Source organism: Notolepis coatsorum (assembly GCF_963971535.1).
Source record: "Notolepis coatsorum genome assembly, chromosome: 13".
NCBI lineage: Eukaryota > Metazoa > Chordata > Actinopteri > Aulopiformes > Paralepididae > Notolepis > Notolepis coatsorum.
Window position 1 is genome coordinate 6,323,659 of NC_140177.1, and position 23,243 is coordinate 6,346,901.

Genomic DNA, 23,243 nt, shown 5'->3' on the forward strand with positions numbered 1-23,243 from the left:
CAATACAAGGATTCAATGTCCCCAGTGACAACACTGGTGGCCATATTCAAACTAATTTACTCTCAACAACGAACTAACTGCATATGTGCAAAACTGTTAAGAGTTTTTGGATGTGTGTGAAATTATGTACAAAATAAATCAGCATTGTTTTTTTTAGGTGAAGTGCCATTTAAGCTCTGTGCTCAAACAATGCTACAGACAGGATGCTACATTTACATTTAGGAATTTAGCTAATGCTTTTACCCAAATCGACTTACACGTCAGCACTCTTTCAGCTGAGTAACAATGTTCATCAAACAGTGCTGAAACATGGGTGCTGCAGTGTTGAGTGCATAGTAGTAGAGACATATTAGTATAGTAGGAAGAGTGCATTTCAGATATTGATTGAAGAAGTGTGTTCTTAGTCGATGGCGAAATATTGGTCGGGTTTCAGCTGTCATAACTGTGGTGCGAGGACGGAGAATTGCCGGCTTCTCTTTGATGACCCTCCCGGAGCTCAGATAGGAGTGGGTCTGAGGCGGCCAGAGGATGCAGAGCGTAGGGGTCTTGAGGGTGTGGAGTTAGAGACCATTGACCAGAGGTAGGCGAGAGCGGTTCCCTTCGCCGCACGGTATGCTAGGTCGAGGGCCTTGAAGCGGATTCGTGCGGCGATGGGGAGCCAGTGCAGGTCCCTGAGAAGTGGGGTGACATGGGCTGACTTTGGTAGGTTGGAAATCATGCGGGCGGCTGCGTTCTGAATGAGTTGAAGAGGCTTGGTGGCGGTGGTCGGTAGACCAGCGAGCAGTGCGTTGCAGTAGTCGAGGCGAGACATGACTGTTGATTGGATGAGGAGTTAGGTGGCTTCTTTTGTCAGGAAGGGGCGGATCCTTCTGACGTTGCTCAGGAGGAATCTGCAGGCTCTGGTCGTTGCGGCGATGTGAGCGTAGAAGTTCAGCCGATCGTCGAGGACAAAACCAAGGTTCTTGGCGGTCGGGAACGAGGCCACGGCTACATTTCCCACTGTGATGGAAAGGTCGATCGGCGGGGAGGATTTGGCCGGCAGGTGAAGCAGTTCTGTTTTTGCTACTGACAGGAGGCTACTGCAAGGGCTCAGCGAGCTACAGCACTGTAGTCTCTACAGTACATTTCATTTAGCAAATCTGTAGGGTCAAGCTGATTGCATGACCTTACTTCCTATGACATATGACACATTGCCATATGCGGGTACGACAATATATATATATAGGGACTAAGGTTCTTGCTCAAGGACACTTCAGACACACTGCCAGAATCGAACCGGGAACCCTCTGATTACCAGACGACTGCTCTACTTCCTGAGCTGCTGTCGCCCCCCAAGGATGATTGTTGCTGCGCTGGGCTTTGTGTTCATTGTAGAGACGGACGTCTCAGTGGATATTATTACAGCTCCGTCCCCAAGCCAGTTATTACGCTTAACGTTACCATTGACTGAAGGAATGCTCGTTGTCTGGTCAATGTAACATAATAAGGAGACGGTAGCCAAAGTAACCAACAAAATATGTTTAATTAATATTTACCATGGTTTTTGTGATCCGAGGGTAACATAAAATAATGACAAACAAAAACACAAAGCTGTACAGACAGGATCAGCATCGGACACAGGGGAAGACGGAACAGTTATACACGAGGGGATGACGAGACGAGACACACACCTGGGTTGATTACAAATGGGTACACCTGGGAGGGAAACGATAAGGACTACAAGACCAGGACAGGGAACTACAGCTAGACATAACACGTCACACTGGGAACACCCGATCAAGGCACAAACAGACCCCACACATAACACCAGACATTTGGGAATGTTACATCTCTCTCTCCCTCCCCCTCTCTCTGTGCAGGTTTCCAAAAAGGTCGCCGATCTCATCCTGGAAAAGCAGCCTTCTTATGTCAAGGTAAGCCTCCTGTAACAGTAAACGACACGCGGCCCACCTGTATTACAGATAAAGCTCTTTTCTATCTCTCTCTGGTCCTCCCGACATTCATCACCAGCAGGATGTCTACTGTAGTAAATTCATTTCCAAACAGATCGATCTTCTCCCCTCCTCCTCCTATTTTCATCTCTTCGGAACAGGAACTTCGCTCACATTGTGACGTCGTGAGCAGATGTCCGACTACACGCTCCTTTAATTGAAACATTCTAAATAGGTTTCCTTTTGTATTTCTCGTTGCACTGTTTGTTAATACAGTGGCTGACGTGAAGTAAACAGGTGCCAACGCTGTTCCCCTGGCAACGGGATTAGCAACAAGATAATACTCCTGGAAAGCTCTACAGATCTTTTCAATGGAATAATCCGTTCCTAAGGGAACAGCTAGCAGCTCGCTTGCAGACGGGAAAGTTAGAAAATGTCCAAATGCCCTTCTCAGATCAGACGCGCTGGCCGGTACCAGATCAGGCCGTTCCCAGATCAGATCCCCTCAGAGACGAGAGAAGATAATCCGTTTCCCATGTAACTAATAGTGGGTTCTGACTTGTCTAGATCTTTTCTTTTTTTTATCCACTTTTTCTCCTCCTATTTTTCTGTATTTTCCTCCCATCCCAATTTTAGTCACTCATGCCAATTCCCCCCTCCCCTTCCTGGTCGTTGCGCACATGTGCCCCCCACTGGTCGGTCTAGGGAGCCCTGAAGTCTATCACTTCCGATACATGTGGAGACAGCCAGCAGCCTCTTTTCACCTGACAGCGCGGACTCTCATTGGTGAAGTGTAACGCATGGGAGGCTCACACTACCTTCACCATTTCCCTCCCTCGCTGTGCAGGCGCCCTGACCGACCTGTAGGAGTCGCTGTTTACAACGACCAGGACCCACCCTCACCGGGTTTCCCACCCGCTGACACTGCCAATTGTGTCAGTATGGACAGTCGGCCAACCCGGAAGCACCACAGCTGGATTCGATCCCACTGTCTCTGTGGTGGTAGACAGACGCTTAGTCCGCTGCGCTACCCGGCCGTCTGATGGATGTACAGATTCTAAATGGGCCCATGGTTATTTCCCTTAGCAGTGTTTGCTAATTCAATAGCTGACAGGTAATAAACTCGAGCTCAAGCCGTTCCCTAGCAACGCGGTCCTGATGCTGTCTGTAAGGAGATGGAGGATATAACCTCCTGTACTGTAGCACTCAATCCCTAACCCTCCAATCACTACTGTACCTAGGCTTAAAGGTGCTAGAGATAACATGTTTAACAAAAATTATAATAATAAATAATACATCCACAGAGCTTTTAGAAAGGTGTGGAATAAAAGTATTTATTTCCCCCAGAAACTATTATTGATTAATTAATTCATCACAAAAAAAAAAATCATAATAATAAAAAAAATTAAAAGTGTGGGTCCAAAATGAATGTTGTTGTTTACATGTTGCGTGCATGTATCCCCTCCCTACTTCCTGTTTCCCCCACGTGGAAGGCACCTGATTGGATACAATTTGACATGCTGGAGCTCTAGTGACATCTAGTGGCTGAATGTTACCTATAGCACCTTTAAGTGCCGTGGGAGGTGAGACCTAAAAAAAAGGATTTCTGTCACTAAAATCTATAAAAAAAAAAGTATAGATTTTTTTAATTTATTATGATAGATTTCTGACATAAAAAAATCTACAAAAGACTATTGTTTAAAACGGCCTTTAGTTGCTGTCATTGCTGATCTGAAGTGAACCTGTCTGTGTCTCGTCCATAACAATGAAGGAAGCCATCGTACCGCAGCGCTCTGGTCAGATCTGTGTGGACGGGGCGGGGGGGGGGGGGGGGGGCCTTCCTGTAATCCGTCCAGCGGTTGCCTTGTCGTCCCCGATGCCGCGTGTCATCAATCAGCGACACCCGGCCCACGGCTGTAGATCACGACTGCAGAGCAGAGTGGCGTCTCTGAGCGATTCCCCCCCCCCCCCCCCGGAGGTCAGGAACATTTGGTTTGACCCACGGTGGCGTCGCCCCCCCCCCCCCCCCCGGCTCCCTTCATGAATAGTACATTGACCATTATTTCCTCCCCAGCCCTCTGACACCGCTGAGGGAAGGGGAGCGCGCGGCTGATTAGCAGGGCAGGCCGCCAGGGCTTCTGGGGGGGCGTTCCTGTCGACCTTCTTCACCCGGATCTGAGGAGCCTGCCAAGTGCCCTTTTAGCTGATGGGGGTGGGGGTGGGGGTGGGGCCGTCAGTTCTGGCAGGAATTGCTCGTACCACGATTTAAAAATATGTATTACATGTAAATAGTAGTACCGTTTTGTCGTGTGTACTGACCCTTGGCTGCCAGAGTCACTACCCTTCCTTCCTGCTGACTTGTTGTGCAGAACTTGTAAGTCGCTTTGGATAAGCGTCGGCTAAATGTAAGTGTGTGTGTGTGGGTGTGGTGGTTTTTATGATTTTTTTTTTTTTTAAACTTAAATTTTTATTTTCATTTTTTCAACAACATACATAGACAACATTCATAGACAATACACAGTACATAAATTAAAACAAATGGACAAAAAATGGGTAAAGAAAAAGTGTGACATGGGTCCTTCGGTCCCTTCTACATTTGCATTATTTATTTACATTTTTATTCATTTCCTTGTATCCTTTTCAAACCTCTGTGATGTCGTTACTTCCCCTCCTGTATTCTTCCCATTTTCCCCATTTCCATTCAAACTTTTCTTCTTGCAGCCTCAGCAGATGTGTGATTCTCTCCATTTCCTGTATCCCCTCTACCAACTCTATCCATTGATCCTTTGTCGGCACTTCTACCTTGTACCACAGTTTAGTTAAAGCTTTCTTGGCTGCCACTATCAATATCTTAATCAAATATTTGTCTTCCCCTTGGATTCCTTCCTGTGACAGATTCCCCAAATACAACACTTGGCCTCCCTGGGGTATTTCGTATCCTATTATTTCATTTATTATCCCTCCTATCTCTTCCCAGTAGTGCCTTATCTTCTGACATCCCCAGAATATGTGTGTATGGTTCGCCCCTTCCTGTCCACACTCCCTCCAACATGTTTTCTTTGCTGGTGTGTAATTGCCCTGTATTTCTGGTGTTATAAAGTATCTAATTATATTTTTCCACCCAAACTCCCTCCATATCCTTGATCCTGTGGTTGTTTGTTGTGTCTTACATGTGTCATACCATTCCTCCTCCGTTATCTCTATTTCCAACTCTCTTTCCCACTTTTCTTTCACATACAATGTTGTATTTCCCTTACTGTCCATTATTGCCTGATATAGTGCTGATATCACCCTCCCCTTCCGTCCTTCGTATGACTTTACCATTATCTTAATTACCCCATTCTGTTCTTTGTCTCTATCTTGCTTTATTTCTTTGTTATAGTAGTCCCTAATCTGTAAATATCTAAAGTGGTCCCTATTCTCTAGTCCGTATCTTTCTTTCAATTTTTGTAGAGTCTGCATCTCCCCTCCTTCCGTCATCGTGCACATTGCTGTTATACCCCCCCGTTCCCACCTCTTGAACCCATGATCTTCTATCCCTGGTCTGAATTTGTTGTCGTGTGCTATCCATCTCAGTATCTTGGATTCTTTTTCTAGCTTGTATTTCTTTACTATTGTGTTCCATATGTTTATAGTGAATCTGGTAATTGGATCTAGTAGTTGTTCCTGTCTTCTGAACAGCTCCCTATCTCCTATCAGTGTCTGCACTTTGAATCCCTCTCTTTTGGTTTCTATATCTTTCCATTTGGCCTCATAGTTCACATTGCACCAGCATGCTACTGTTCTAAGCTGTGCTGCATAGTAATAGCTTTCTAAACTGGGTACTGCCATCCCTCCTTTCTCCTTTGGTAATTGTAGAGTCACATATCTGATCCTTGGCCTTTTCCCCCCCCAAATGAATCTTGATATCTGTCTATCCCATTCCCTAAATTGTTTTTGTGGTATTAATATAGGTAGGGATTGGAATAGGTATAGTAACCTTGGTAATATGTTCATCTTAATGATTTCGATCCTTGAACTGAAATCTAGGGGCATCACTGTCCATCTTTCTAGATCTCTCTTGATTTTCTGATTTATCTGTGTATAGTTTGCATCGTATAGCCCCTCCCCCCCTCTTGTGATGTTCACCCCTAGGTACTTGATCCTGTCCATGTCCCATTTGATTTTGTATTTTTCTTTGATCTCTATCGTTGGTGTGTAGTTCAGTGCTAATGTCTGTGTCTTTGTCACATTAAGTCTATACCCTGAGTAATATCCATATTCTGTCAGCAGATCCATCAGTGTCGGGAAGCTTATGTCTGGTTGTCTCATATATACTATCACGTCATCTGCAAATAATCCCAATTTATGTTCCGTCCCCCTTATCTCCACCCCTTTGATGTCTTTGGTCTGTCTAATTAGTTGGGCCAGTGGTTCGATGAATACATCGAAGAGCGTCGGCGAAAGACAACAACCCTGTCTGGTAGCTCTCTCTAGTTTAATCCGGTCCGTCAGACTACCATTCACCTTAATCCTAGCCGTCGGTTCTTGATATAATGCCCTAATTGTTTTCATAGCGTTTTTGTCTAATCCAAATCTCTCTAATACTTTATATAGAAATAACCAGCTTACACTATCGAAGGCTTTTTCTGCATCTAGGCTAACTAATACTGCACTTCCTCCTTCCTTTTGTATCTCCTCTACTATCTGCACTGTCTTCCTTATGTTATCCTGTGTCTGCCTTCCTTTAATGAATCCAGTCTGGTCTTCGTCTATTATATCCGTCATAAATGTCTCAAATCTTTTGGATATTATTGATGTATACATCTTGTAATCTACATTAAGTATGGACACAGGTCTGAAACTACTACACAGTTCTCTATCTTTCCCTTCTTTTGGAATTGTAGTAATTATGGCCTCTTTCCATGAAGGTGGCATTGTGCCTTTTTCCATTGTGTGTCTGAATGCTGCTTCTAACATGGGGCTCAGTTCCTGCCTAAATGTCTTGTAGAATTCCGAGGGGAATCCGTCGCTACCCGGTGACTTACTACTCTTTGCCCTACTGATCGCATTCCCCACTTCTTGTTCTGTGATTTCTGCATTTAATATTCCATTCTGTTCCTTCCCTATTGATGGTAAATCCAATTTTTCTAAAATTTTTTCTATCTCCTCCTCCCCTGCCGCTATCGGTTGTGTGTATAGTTTCCTATAATATTCTTCAAATGCCTTCTCTATTTCCGCTGGTTCTCTCAGTATTTTGTTTGTGTTTGTGTCCCTTATTGTATGTATTGTGTTTATTTTTTGTTGCGTCCTAATTCGTCTAGCTAACAGTCTGGTCGCCCTCGGTCCCCCTTCATAGTATGTCTGTTTCATGTATCTAGCTTTCTTCTCTATTTCTGACAGCAGCTCCCTGTTTATCTGTCCTCTAACTTCCTTAACCTCTCTAAGTGTCTCCTGGTTCTTTGAGCTTTGGTGTTCTTTCTCTAATTCTTTCAGCTTCTTTATCAAGTTCTGGTATGTCCCTATTCTAGCCTTCTTGAGTAATGCCGTCTTTGCTATCAATTTTCCCCGTATTACTACCTTTAGTGCATCCCATAAAATGTTTGGATCTACCTCCCCATTATCGTTCTCTTCTCTATATCTAATTATGTCTTCCTTCACCTGGTTAACCAAACCTTTGTTGTTCAATAGTCCTACATTCAGTCTCCAAACTGTATTCCTCCGTCTACTTTTAAGATTTACTGTCAGATATATTGCGCTATGATCTGAAATATCCGTCACTCCTATCCTGCATTCTTCCACCCGATATCTGTCCCCTGTTGTCATGAGAAAATAGTCTATCCTTGAATATGTTGTGTGCGGGTGTGAATAGTGCGTATATTCTCTATCTAGCGTGTTCATTGCTCTCCATATGTCTATGATTCCTAATTCTGCCATATGAATATTCATATATTTGCTAATGTTTGTCCTCCATTTCTTTGTGCTAGTCGTGTCTATGTCATAATTCAGTACCACATTGAAATCACCTGTACAGATCAGGACCCCCTCCCCTTCCAACGCTATAATATCAAAGATCGTTTCAAATAGATATTTCTCACTGTCCGGTGGCGCATATACATTTATTAGTGTTACCATTTGACCTTCCATTTTCCCCTTGACCAACACATACCTTCCCTCCTTGTCCCTTATTTCCTTGATCATCTCAAATTTCACTGTGTTCTTAATTAGTATAGCCACTCCTCTTCTAAGGTTCTGTTTAAAAGAACTATAGAACAGGTTTTCATACCCGAATCTCTTCAGCTTTTCATGTTCTTGTGATATAAGATGTGTTTCTTGCAAGAAAATGACCTGCGCCTCTTCCTTTTTAAGTTTCGTCATCACCCTACTCCTCTTTACCGGGTTATTCATACCATTCACATTCAACGACATCATCTTTACACCCTTAACTTGTGTCATATTTTTTTTCCAATTGTTCTCCCGTTCTACCCATGTCACATAAAATAATATTTGTGGTTGTAGCCTCTGCTATCTCCTTCTGACTTACATACATATTTACATAATAAACATCAACATCAACATCAACATCAAAATTCACTCTTTGAACTTCCATGGCATTTGAGGGTCCTATTCTTTCCCCTCTTTTCCCCGCTGGTGGGTGGGGAGTAGTGGCTCTCCTAGTGAGAGGGCCCCCCCTAGTGGCTACATTGAGCGCACTATATATGTCCAGCTCTGTGTGTGGTCTGACCGAGCTCCCAGTCAAAAAGCTCCGTTTTAGTCACTTTCATGTTTCCGTCTAACTGTGTTATGCGACATGTGTTTTCCTGAGTCTCTTTAATGTCCGTCTCCATATATCTCTTGAATGCACATGTCCCCCCTTTTTTTTTATCACTTTCGGTTTAATTATCCCCCATGTATTTTGTCATACTCTTCCTGCCCAACAAGTCTCTTTCATGTTTTCACTCTCTTGCATTATGTGCGTCATACGTATATCAGTCCAATGTGCTTCGAGTCTCTATGCTTCCTTTCTAAATTTTGCTCTACCTATAATTATCTCATGTACATTACTATCTTCTCACTATATATTTTGTGTGTGTGCATTGTACTCATCCACCCTTTGATCACCGTCTCGTCTCCGCCCCCTTTCTCCGTGTCCTTGCGTCCTTCTTCTCAGTTGATCTGCTTTGAATCAATTCAGATCCCCTTCACCTTCCCGTTCTCCTCGTCTCCTCCTCGTCCCCCGCCGACCCTGGTCCATCTCCTCGCCTTCTCCAACCTCTGCAGCAGCGTAGGTCTCTCGTCTCCTCCTCCCGGCACCTTCCATCCTCTCTGGTTCATGTCCCTCGCCGCCTCCCGCACGTCTCCGTACACCTTTGCGCCTTCCTTCCAATGAACCTTCAGCATGGTCATTGGTGATTGAAATCTGATTCCGCCTTCCTTCAGAGATTTTTTTATCTGAACATAGCTCCGACGCTTTACCGCCACCTCCGTTGCATAATCATGGTCAAAAGTAACTCTCTGTCCCCCCACCTCCATCTTCTTCTGCCAGGCTGTTCTAAGAATGTTCTCTTTCACCTCGAATTCCAAGAAGTTTACTATAACTGCTCTCGGTGGTTTGTCCTCTCGCGGCTTCGGCGCCAGAGTCCTGTGCGCTCTCTGAATCCCTGTCTTGTCGAGGGCTGTCATTTTTAATTCTCTTAGAATCAGGCTGTCCACATACTTGACCATCGAATCTCCTTCCATCCCCTCTTTCAGACCCCATATTCGTATGTTGTTTCTCCTCGACCTCCCCTCCAAGTCCATTAGCTTTCCTCTCATCATGTTCTGTTGTTCGAGCGTCTCTTTCAGAATATCATGCATTTCTGTATTCCATTCTTCCGTATCGGCCGTCCTTTCTTCCAACATCTTTATGCCTTTCTCTTGTTCTTGTATTTTTCCGTTCATTGCCTCGAGTCCTTTATCCATTTCCCCTCTGAGCTCGTCCTGTCCCCTCTTCAACTCTTCCCTCAGTCCATCAATGCTGTCTTGGATATTCTGCGTGCTCGCCTGGTTAGCCATCACGCTAGCTTGTATGCTAGTTTGTAACTCTTGTTGGCTAGCCAACGCGCTAGCTTGCACGTTCCTCGTGTTAGCTTGTGTGCTAACTTGTATGCTGTCTTGTATAGCTTGAATAGCCTTTGCATTGGCCTGCACGTTAGCTTGTAGCTCTCGATTAGCCTTGGCTTGTAGTTCCTGCCCAGCCAGCATGGTCGTTTGTATTCTTGTTAACCAGGCAGGCTCCACGGAGTCTCCTTCCCTGCCTCCCTGCGTCATGCTCGCCTGAGCCATTTCTTCAGTCATTTCCTCGAGGTTAGATTTTTCCTCCGGTGTTTGTACGTCTTCTGGGGTCTTATTTCTCTCACTTTTTCTCGTGCACATCCTTCCTTTTCTCTTATATCTTTGAATTTTCACCTTTTATTCTGTTTTAGACGGTTTTACTTCCCTTTCTCGAGTTATTTTGACCGGGAGCTCTTTCAGTAGTCTCCTATCCACCCATCTCAAAACCGGAAGTCCGGTTTTTATGATTTTTATGGTTCTAAATGGTTCTAAAATCAATACTCCAAGAAAACCAAGCCAATTTCCAGAATTTCCAATTTTTAAAGCTAGTTTTGGGAAGAAACATGCTTGAAATGATATGTTATTATTATTATATAGTTATATAAGTTATCTCAACACAAATCTAAGAAATGAAATATTCTTCTTTTATATTGTAAACGTGGCAGGGGTAGCGGCGTATTCTTTCGAGGAATACGACACAGAGCGCAGCTTGAGCAGAACCCGCTGCCCCACTACGTCGTCTCTGGAGATGAACAGGAAGAGATGTCCCTCACTCTGAGACGGACGGACGGACGGACGGACGGACGGACGGACGGACGGAGCGCTGCATCGCAGACGCGGGACAGACGTGTCTGGCAGCTGATCGTCCCACTTACCTGCCAGATGACAGGAGCAGCTGCCGGAACGCTGCCACGGTTTAGACGTGTGAATCGGCAGAAGATGACAAACACACAATTTTTTTTTAAGATTGACTTTATTGTCAAATTGCACATGTCTTTCTGCACATCATCCCTCCTGCTCACAGTCCCTCACGTCTTTAGTCGGAGAGTAAAACACTCGGGTGGGAAGCAACAGAGGCTCCGCAATACTATATTATCACCATACTAGGGTCACGATATTGGATTCACGCTTCTCCTTCCTGCTCCCAACCGTCCCCAGAGTGGCACGGTGTTAACCGCTTCACACAGAACAGACCTACAGTAACGGGCCTGTTTGAGATGCCCCTCCAGCCCCCGCCCCCCCGGTTAACACAGAGGGAGGGAGGAGAATGGAGTGAGCGAGCGAGACACTCGGGAGGCCTGTCAGGGGAGAGGGAGATTGCCTCGCAGTCGGTCCCCAAAGTAGTAATGAATTTGCAGCAAATATAGCCCCTCGCATCCCCCCGGCGGGTCGGTCAGAAGCCAATGGAGAGGAATGGACTTCGGACTGATATTCAATTATCTCCTGACGGAGCCACTTAACCGTTCATTGGGATTCCTATTAGTGCCTCATCGTCTCTGCTCCCCCAATCGCCCGCGCCGGAGAGCGTCTGGTGAACGGAGTGGCCGGCAGAGCGTCTGGTGAACGGAGTGGCCGGAGAGCGTCTGGTGAACGGAGTGGCCGGCAAAGCGTCTGGTGAACAGAAGGTTACCGTGGTTACCGTGGTTACCGTGCGGGGGCCCCAGACTTGTAATGGCGCCAAAAAAATAAATAAAGGCGCATTTTCCTGAGTTCTCACGAGCTTAACACTTTGGTCGCCAGGCTTATATTCTTAATAAACCATCCCACGCCAGCTCTATTTGTCTATGGAGAAGTTCCCCTTCTTTGCAGGGCTATAACTTTTTAAATTGTATTGCTAAATTGACATTACTATGGCCCATTCAACGTCAAGTATCTATTGTTCAGGGTGTAGCAACGCTATACTTTTTCATTCACATATTCATACTAAAATACGGTCTAAAGTATAAGTATGTTTTTATCGTTTTCTGCAGCTTTCTCCAGAACGTGATTTATAGCCCTAAATGCATTATATTGATGATTGTATACAGTTTGATAGCAATCGGCCCGAGATAAAAAATTTCAAATGGACGTGCTTCTAGAAGTTACTACTTATCATCTGATGTTGACCGGATGGGGGGGGGGTCGTTTATAATTCCGTGGCCAACGTTAGATGATTCATCTAGTGTGGGTGATATGATCATTAGAGCAGTTTGTATCGAACACGTTAAAAAATAACGCTGAAACTAACCGTAGCTTCCTCGGGCCGTTGGGCGATGAGCGTGTAGCAGAAATATTCCTATTATGGGATGTAGAAATATGCGATCCATCTCCAGGTTGTATAATAGTATATACGTCCAAATCATGTTGTTTATCGAGTTATTGGTAACGGATCACTATCCATTGTGTCGCGCTCGAGTCCTGGGACTATTAGCGAGTGATCGGACCGAATTGGAATGAGCACCAGCTTCCATTTCCTGTTTCCGGTTTGAGCGATCCGCCGATCGGCCACCAGATGGCGCTCTTGAACCGTTGGAGAGTTGAGAGGGGATCAACAGTAGATCTCAAGTGTCCGGGGGAGAAATATGATTGCGATCACAGATTTTTGAAATATTGATATCAAAGACGTGGTACGGCGTCTTTGGCAGAATGAGCATGGCGGGGAATGACGTGGTAAGGCGTTTTTGGCAACCAAAGTGTTGATCATTTCGTTTTTTTATCTTTTCAATTTGCACGTTCCGTCAGCTTGATATGTTACTACTGTAATGCACTTCAGCAGGGTTCACACAAGGTCCTTGAAGTGCTTAAAGTGCTTGATTTTTTACAAAGAAAAGTCGAGGCCTGGAATTCCTTGAAAGCAGCCCATTTTTCAACAAGGTGTTTAAAAGGTCCTTGAAATTCAAATCAACCATTCGCATTGAACGTTTTGTTCATCCATGATGAAATTGTTCTGAATCAAGAAATATAATTTTTTATTTAAAGTGTAACTAATTGTCGGAAATTGGTTTTAAGCCATAACTATTGGATCAGATTTTTTTCTATAAAAACCTGCATTTAAAAGTGAATTGTATCATTTTAAATGTCCTTTTAAAATAAAATAAAATAGTGCTTAGAAAAGTACTTGAAAAGTCCTTGAATCTCATTTTGCAATGTCTGTGGGAACCCTGCTTCAGTTATTTCTCATATCTCACTGAATACAAGTATGACTATTGGTTTCATCAAAAGGTGGGTCCTCCTGGATATTGCTTTATTAAAGATTTACTGTTACAGATTTAAATGACATATATTAGGATACAATTGCTCATTCACCCACAATAGTTTGTAGAATTAGCACTGGCAGCACACACACACACTAAGGGTGGGGAAAGATATTTGCGATATTTTGCATTCTGATATTATATTGATCAAGTATCGATATTTATAAAATTCGACTTGACATTTTACTGCTATAAAAAATATTGAAATTAGGTGAACAGACTGAAAACGTTATCTTGTTAGATAAAACAGATAACAATGTTTTCTGTTGGGGACATAATTAATAATAAAAACAATAATCAAGTTGTGGTCAGTGTGTTAAAACTTTAACTGCCACACACGAGATATCTCGGGTTTATTGTTATGTGGTTGAAAGCCACTCACGAGAATTCTCGGATTTTTTTTTTTTTTTTTAGCGATCTGAAATCATATTGCATCACGCGAGCCTACCCGAGTATACACGAGCACCGCCGGAGATTATATGTGGAAAAAAGCGCCCCCTATCGTCTTTCAGATGACATAAGGGATTTTGGAATGGACTCAATGAAAATGGATGGGGAAAAAAATCCGGTACTCCACATTTTCCAGTCCACTGATCCAGCCGGGGTTACCACAGTTCATTCTGGATCCTCTGAGCCCCGCTAATCATGGAGTTCTACTGTATCGCGTTGGATCTATACACTTATCGATTTTTTCGAATGGTGATCAGGAATTGGAATATACCAGTTGGATACCATCTGATGTCAGGTAAGGACTCTATGTTATCAGTGGTAGGATAATCAGAGTAAGTTTGATGAAGTTATAAGCTGTTTTGTGAAATGGGCTCTTTCGGTTTCACTGGAAAAGTCCAAGAGGAAATCAACGCGGCGATTATCCGTGCGCGGCCCGAATGTGCTTGCGTGCACGTATAATATTGATCATCTAGCGTTTATTTGAAAACGATTCATAAAAAGGCCGACGAATATCAACGTTGTGGAATATTCCAGTAAAAGACGATTTTCATAGAATGGTCCAGAATGGGCTGTTTTTTATATCAAAACGGGTGCTTTTCTAAATGCTCTGAAACGGAAATGACGCGATAAAAAACCAATCTGCCTTGACAGCACTGACTGGAAAATAGTCTTCGATAATGTGATGGGCAGATTAGACACATAGCCATAATTTAAAACATAGATTAGGCGATATTAACGTTAACATTGGCGCCGATGGTGGCATTCAGGGGTAAAAAGGAAAACCCGGCGTGGCACTCAAAGTGTTAAAGAGGCACTATGCAATTTGTTGAACATTGTTTCAGGTACAACTGGCCAGTTTGTGATGCACACTAAATAATATGATCAGCTTTCATGTCAATTAATATTCCTGCTTTTTGCTTTTTTATGCATATTTTTTCTTGTTAAGTTACACAGATATCGTGATGTAGAGTAGATGCAATATATCGATTATCTCACACACTCACACTCACACACACACACACACACACACACTCACTCACTCACACACACACTCACTCGCACGCACGCTCGCTCACTCACTCACTCACTCACTCGCACGCACGCTCGCTCACTCACTCACTCACACACTCACACACTCACTCACTCACTCACTCACTCACTCACACACTCACTCACACACTCACACACTCACACACTCACACACTCACTCACTCACTCACACACACACTCACACACTCACACACTCACACACTCACACACTCACTCACTCACTCACACACACACTCACACACTCACACACTCACTCACTCACTCACACGTTTCAACATCTTTCATCTCAGCATCTCTCTCTGTAAGGCTCTAAGTAGGTATGTGACTGTGGAGGTTATTCTGTCTGCTGTGGCTGGAATCGTATGGCAGGCCTTAGTGAACTAATGCGGTGTAGTAGGGGGAGTGAATTGTGTGTGTGTGTGTGTGTGTGTGTACTTGTATTTCTATACTACACTGGGGACACTGACCTACAAGATACCAGATACTTTAATGCCACACAACAACTATGGTTGGTGGTAATGGTTTGCGGTACAGCATGTTATTTAACCACTGGGACATCAACATGGAACATCCAACGCCCCCCTTCCACCTCCCAATCCCCACATTAAATACATAGATACATACAGGACAGTCACATATAACAAGTGTCAGTCAGTGTCAGTTCAATTCAGTTCATGTTCACTTCAGTTCGGATGCTTGCCCGTCTGTGCAAGGGGGGGGGGGGGGGGGGGGCGGGGTGTTTAGTGTTCAGACTGCTGCTGTGGGGGAAAAGCTGTTTGTGAAGCGTGTGTGTCTGGTTAAAATGGACCTGTAGCGACCTGAGGGCATGCGCTGGAATAAGTGGTGTGCTGGGTGGGAGGGATCGTTGACTATTTCACCAGAGCGGGTGACCAGAGCGTGAGGTGTAGATGGAGTCCAGAGAGGGGAGGGGGCAGCCAATTATTTTGGAGGCTGTCTTGGTGATGCGTTGGAGTTTGTGTTTGGTGTGTTTGTCAGACCTGTTTACACACTCACGCAATGGGTACCAAAAACATTATGGGGACAAATTTGCGTGTCCCCATAACACAAATTAGGTTATGATTAGGTTATGGTTAGGGTTAGGTTATAGTTAGGTTACGCTTAGGGATAAGGTTAGGGTTAGTTACAAAATGCATGCAAGTCTATGTAATGTCCCCATATTTCACATAAACAAACATATGTGTGTGTGTGTGTGTATACGTGCATGTGTGTGAATTTGGATGTGAAGGCTGTGAATAACGCTGAAACACCTTAACATGTCCGTGTTTCGAATCCAACGGTAGAGGGCCAACCACGGACATGTCCGTGGCAAGGTTGTTTTGGCTTTTATTCCATTTTAATAACCTACTCAATGTCACCGAGCGGCACTGCAGATTTACCCCACTCTTGGAATTGTGAAAAGTGCATTACCGGCCAGATCCTCGTAGGGGCGCTGTCTCGATAATGCAGTGTTCCCTGTGGCAGAACGGTGCCTTCTTTTTTTTGACTTTGAATGGAGTTTACTGTTAGCTGGAATCTATACGTGTAGCCTGTAGCTTGGAATACCTTTTGCGACGCCGAATTCACTATGCAGTAAAGGAATATATCATCAGCCAATGGACATATCGATCTACCAGATGGCGATCGATAACTGGGAAATCCTTTTGGGGATCCAACCGGCCCACGGTAAGATCTTTTTCACGTAAATTACATGCTGATCGGGCCTTGCTTTGATAGCCAACCAGGCGATCAGCGAATGTGGCTACTGAGGCTAACGTGGTTATTGGTAATCAATAATCAGAAACGACGTCCCCCCCCCCCCCCCTTTCATGCATTCATGGTGGACCATTAATACCGACAATGTGCATTTTGAGTTTTAGCTGTAGCTTCTGTAGTCCATGTGTGGTTTTGTCGCGCTTCTTCACAGAGGCACTCGCGCATTTCCCCCCATGAGTGATACAATAAAATCTTCTTCTACCACTACTTCTAGGCCTATGCCACCGTAGCGCTTGCATTTATAACTGATATGGAATACAGACCCTCAGCTGCACCCTTGTTTACACTGTTTATTTCCCTCATATTTTTATATTCAGATCAAATGTTATTGCCTATGTTTATGTCTTTCTACTATTACCCTGCCCATACCTGTACCTCCCCTCCCCCCTCCCCCATGTTGCTATGACGCCCGAATTTCCCCAACGGGATCAATCTTATCATATCTTATCTTATTTTATCTCGGAACAGCCCACTCCCGTTCCATACATTTGGAAATCATGGAAATCATTTGGTTGGTTTTAGTGCGTGAGACTTGAAAATACCACGTGTTAGTTCGTTGCCATGGCGGCAACATTCCCACAATTATTATGACTGAGTTACATGTAGAGCTGCCGCGATAACCGCATTACCGCGGTATCGTTGTTGCATCACGCTCACCGCAGAGTTAGGCTGAATACCGCGTCACCGCTGTTTTTTATCATAATAATATAGTTGGCTTGCGGCTCTGCAGATATACCCTACTCGGTTCCAAGCGACCCTATTGGGTAGAAGTGGTACCAGAAAAGTCATGTGAAACATTGCAGACCACTGACTGGTCAGAAGAGAGACGCGTCACACTTTGTAGCCTCTGAACAAAAACAGAACGCCGCCATCTTTACTGCCTCGCTAAGGATGCATTTCATTCAGGATTTGTTTGCGACAGAACCAAGTGCAATAAACAAAAAAGAATGGATTCACTGTGTATTCTGCCTTATTTATTGATGAAACAAAACCGACATCAACCCAATTTACCACCGAGCGGAGAGTTTAGTGTCACAACAAGATCGCTGATGTGTTAAGTTTGTTGTTGTTATTAGCCTAATACTACCGTCAGCCGATATACACGAGAGGTAACGTTAAACCCGGGTTTGCTTGGTAGAATACACAATGAGAGGTAACGTTAGCTTTGGCAGAATAGACGCAACGAGAGTCTGGTTAATGTTGTTATTGATTGATTGATTGATTGATTGATTGATTGATTGAAACTGTGTTAAACTCTGGCTTGCTGCAAGCCCTCGGACATCTATGCCCACGGAGCTTTCAGTGTACACAAGCGAGCGGCCCCGCCTGCATCCCCACACGGAGACAAACGGAGTAGTACCTGGCTGCAGTGGAACGAAGTACCAGGTGCCTAAAGCGGGTCGAGTCGAGTAGGTACTATGCAGTGGAAAAGCTCCATTAGACTAGAGGCAGGCTATAAGAGTAGACTACTAAAAAAAAAAAATGCATTCAAACCTTTTTTTTTTTGTGCGCACTGTGCGGTAATAACCGCGGCGGTAGGAAATATTTCGCAAATTTGTGCAGTAAGGAAAATAGCAATACCGCGGCAGCTCTAGTTACATGTAAACAATGACTGCAGTTATGACTGAGTTACATGTAAACAGTGACTGAGTTATATGTAAACAATGACTGCAGTTATGACTGAGTTATATGTAAACAGTGACTGAGTTATATGTAAACAATGACTGAGTATTATGACTGAGTTTCATGTAAACAATGACTGCAGTATTATGACTGAGTTATATGTAAACAATGACTGAGTATTATGACTGAGTTACATGTAAACAGTGACTGAGTATTATGACTGAGTTACATGTAAACAGTGACTGAGTATTAGGGCTGAATTATATGTAAACAGTAACTGAGTATTAGGGCTGAATTATATGTAAACAGTGACTGCAGTTATGACTGAGTTATATGTAAACAGTGACTGAGTTATATGTAAACTAACAATGACTGAGTATTATGACTGAGTTTCATGTAAACAATGACTGCAGTATTATGACTGAGTTACATGTAAACAGTGACTGAGTATTATGACTGAGTTACATGTAAACAGTGACTGAGTATTATGACTGAGTTACATGTAAACAGTGACTGAGTATTATGACTGAGTTACATGTAAACAGTGACTGAGTATTATGACTGAGTTATATTTAAACAATGACTGAGTATTATGACTGAGTTCCATGTAAACAGTGACTGAGTATTATGACTGAGTTACATGTAAACAGTGACTGAGTTATATGACTGAGTTATATGTAAACAGTGACTGAGTATTATGACTGAGTTACATGTAAACAGTGACTGAGTATTATGACCGAGTTATACATTATATGTAAACAGTGACTGTGTATTATGACTGAGTATTATGACTGAGTTACATGTAAACAGTGACTGAGTATTATGATCGAGTTATACATTATATGTAAACAATGACTGAGTATTATGACTGAGTTATATGTAAACAATGACTGAGTTATATGACTGAGTTATATGTAAACAATGACTGAGTATTATGACTGAGTTACATGTAAACAGTGACTGTGTATTATGACCGAGTTATACATTATATGTAAACAATGGCTGAGTATTATGACTGAGTTATATGTAAACAGTGACTGAGTATTATGACTGAGTTACATGTAAACAATGACTGAGTATTATGACTGAGTTACATGTAAACAGTGACTGAGTATTATGACTGAGTTACATGTAAACAGTGACTGAGTATTATGACTGACTTACATGTAAACAGTAACTGAGTATTACGACTGAGTTATATGTAAACAATGACTGAGTATTATGACTGAGTTACATGTAAACAATGACTGAGTATTATGACTGAGTTACATGTAAACAGTGACTGAGTATTATGACTGAGTTACATGTAAACAGTAACTGAGTATTATGACTGAGTTACATGTAAACAATGACTGAGTATTATGACTGAGTTATATGTAAACAGTGACTGAGTATTATGACTGAGTTACATGTAAACAGTGACTGCAGTATTATGACTGAGTTACATGTAAACAGTGACTGAGTATTATGACTGAGTTATATGTAAACAGTGACTGTGTATTATGACTGAGTATTATGACTGAGTTACATGTAAACAGTGACTGCAGTATTATGACTGAGTTATATGTAAACAGTGACTGTGTATTATGACTGAGTTATATTTAAACAATGACTGAGTATTATGACTGAGTTACATGTAAACAGTGACTGAGTATTATGACTGAGTTACATGTAAACAGTAACTGAGTATTATGACTGAGTTTACATGTAAACAGTGACTGAGTATTATGACTGAGTTACATGTAAACAGTAACTGAGTATTATGACTGAGTTATATGTAAACAGTGACTGAGTATTATGACTGAGTTACATGTAAACAGTGACTGAGTATTATGACTGAGTTACATGTAAACAGTGACTGTGTATTATGACCGAGTTATACATTATATGTAAACAGTGACTGTGTATTATGACTGAGTATTATGACTGAGTTACATGTAAACAGTGACTGAGTATTATGACCGAGTTATACATTATATGTAAACAATGACTGAGTTATATGACTGAGTTATATGTAAACAATGACTGAGTATTATGACTGAGTTACATGTAAACAGTGACTGTGTATTATGACCGAGTTATACATTATATGTAAACAATGGCTGAGTATTATGACTGAGTTATATGTAAACAGTGACTGAGTATTATGACTGAGTTACATGTAAACAGTGACTGAGTATTATGACTGAGTTATATGTAAACAATGACTGAGTATTATGACTGAGTTATATGTAAACAATGACTGAGTATTATGACTGAGTTACATGTAAACAGTGACTGAGTATTATGACTGAGTTACATGTAAACAGTAACTGAGTATTATGACTGAGTTATATGTAAACAGTGACTGAGTATTATGACTGAGTTACATGTAAACAGTGACTGAGTATTATGACTGAGTTATATGTAAACAGTGACTGAGTATTATGACTGAGTTACATGTAAACAGTAACTGAGTATTATGACTGAGTTACATGTAAACAGTGACTGAGTATTATGACTGACTTACATGTAAACAGTAACTGAGTATTATGACTGAGTTACATGTAAACAATGACTGAGTATTATGACTGAGTTACATGTAAACAGTGACTGAGTATTATGACTGAGTTACATGTAAACAGTAACTGAGTATTATGACTGAGTTACATGTAAACAATGACTGAGTATTATGACTGAGTTATATGTAAACAGTGACTGAGTATTATGACTGAGTTACATGTAAACAGTGACTGCAGTATTATGACTGAGTTACATGTAAACAGTGACTGAGTATTATGACTGAGTTATATGTAAACAGTGACTGTGTATTATGACTGAGTATTATGACTGAGTTACATGTAAACAGTGACTGCAGTATTAAGACTGAGTTATATGTAAACAGTGACTGTGTATTATCACTGAGTTATATTTAAACAATGACTGAGTATTATGACTGAGTTACATGTAAACAGTGACTGAGTATTATGACTGAGTTACATGTAAACAGTAACTGAGTATTATGACTGAGTTACATGTAAACAGTGACTGAGTATTATGACTGAGTTACATGTAAACAGTAACTGAGTATTATGACTGAGTTATATGTAAACAGTGACTGAGTATTATGACTGAGTTACATGTAAACAGTGACTGTGTATTATGACCGAGTTATACATTATATGTAAACAATGACTGAGTATTATGACTGAGTTATATGTAAACAGTGACTGAGTATTATGACTGAGTTACATGTAAACAGTGACTGCAGTATTATGACTGAGTTACATGTAAACAGTGACTGAGTATTATGACTGAGTTATATGTAAACAGTGACTGTGTATTATGACTGAGTATTATGACTGAGTTACATGTAAACAGTGACTGCAGTATTAAGACTGAGTTATATGTAAACAGTGACTGTGTATTATCACTGAGTTATATTTAAACAATGACTGAGTATTATGACTGAGTTACATGTAAACAGTGACTGAGTATTATGACTGAGTTACATGTAAACAGTAACTGAGTATTATGACTGAGTTACATGTAAACAGTGACTGAGTATTATGACTGAGTTACATGTAAACAGTAACTGAGTATTATGACTGAGTTATATGTAAACAGTGACTGAGTATTATGACTGAGTTACATGTAAACAGTGACTGTGTATTATGACCGAGTTATACATTATATGTAAACAGTGACTGTGTATTATGACTGAGTTACATGTAAACAGTAACTGAGTATTATGACTGAGTTATATGTAAACAGTGACTGAGTATTATGACTGAGTTACATGTAAACAGTGACTGAGTATTATGACCGAGTTATACATTATATGTAAACAATGACTGAGTATTATGACTGAGTTATATGTAAACAATGACTGAGTTATATGACTGAGTTATATGTAAACAATGACTGAGTATTATGACTGAGTTACATGTAAACAGTGACTGTGTATTATGACCGAGTTATACATTATATGTAAACAATGGCTGAGTATTATGACTGAGTTACATGTAAACAGTGACTGAGTATTATGACTGAGTTATATGTAAACAATGACTGAGTATTATGACTGAGTTATATGTAAACAATGACTGAGTATTATGACTGAGTTATATTTAAACAATGACTGAGTATTATGACTGAGTTATATGTAAACAGTGACTGTGTATTATGACTGAGTATTATGACTGAGTTACATGTAAACAGTGACTGCAGTATTATGACTGAGTTACATGTAAACAGTGACTGAGTATTATGACTGAGTTACATGTAAACAGTGACTGAGTATTATGACTGAGTTACATGTAAACAGTGACTGAGTATTATGACTGAGTTACATGTAAACAGTGACTGAGTATTATGACTGAGTTACATGTAAACGATGGAGTCAAGAGAGCGCTCTGCTGGACAAACTGTGATGACACCATTTTTAAATGACCCCAAGCATTTTTCCCTGCAAAGTTTTAATATCAGAATCTGTCTGCAATATCGGCCGATACCGATTTGTGTCTGTGATAGGCCGATATCGCTCGGGCTCGACCACATACTGTAAACTACGAGTGTCTGTTCCTCTGTGCATACCTGTGTGTGTGTGTGTGTGTGTGTGTGTGTGTGTGTGTGTGTGTGTGTGTGTGTGTGTGTGTGTGTGTGTGTGTGTGTATGTATGGTGTCCCGTACCTCACACTGTTGCTTGGTTTTAATGAGTGCCAGTCCCGGGACAGTTGCCCTCACGTGAATTAGAATGAGTCGGGGAGCCTCTGCATAGTCAATAAGCCGGGTCACCAGGTGGCAAAACGCTTTGAATATATGAATAGCTCCCCCGCGGCCGAGCGTCTCTCTCCCCGCGACCTTCGCCTCCCTGCGTCTGCCTCTGTGAGGAGGAGGAGGAGGAGGAGAGGAGGAGGATAGGAGGAGGAGGAGGTGAGGAGGAGAGGAGGAGGAGGAGGTGAGGAGGAGGAGGAGGAGGAGGAGGGTGTTATTCAGTCGTGTTAGAATTTCGAACGCTCTGTGTGTGACGTCACTTGTACGTCTTCTGTGTCGGAAACAAAAGGCAGTGGAGACAATTTTGTGTATTGAACTGTACTGTTATTGTACCCATTCTGCAATCTGTTAATAA

The 23,243-nt window shown here is 42.2% G+C and overlaps 1 protein-coding gene across 1 annotated transcript in view; it reads left to right on the forward strand.

Annotated features, from left to right (window-relative positions):
- The window catches only part of vps50 (VPS50 subunit of EARP/GARPII complex), a gene marked incomplete at its 3' end in the record, with an annotated part of 123,027 nt that overhangs the window by 80,849 nt on the left and 18,935 nt on the right, over positions 1-23,243 (forward strand). The window contains exon 5 of the mRNA XM_084327070.1: positions 1,860-1,913. Coding sequence (XP_084183196.1) covers positions 1,860-1,913 — 54 coding nt within the window. The remainder of the gene's footprint in view (positions 1-1,859; positions 1,914-23,243) is intronic.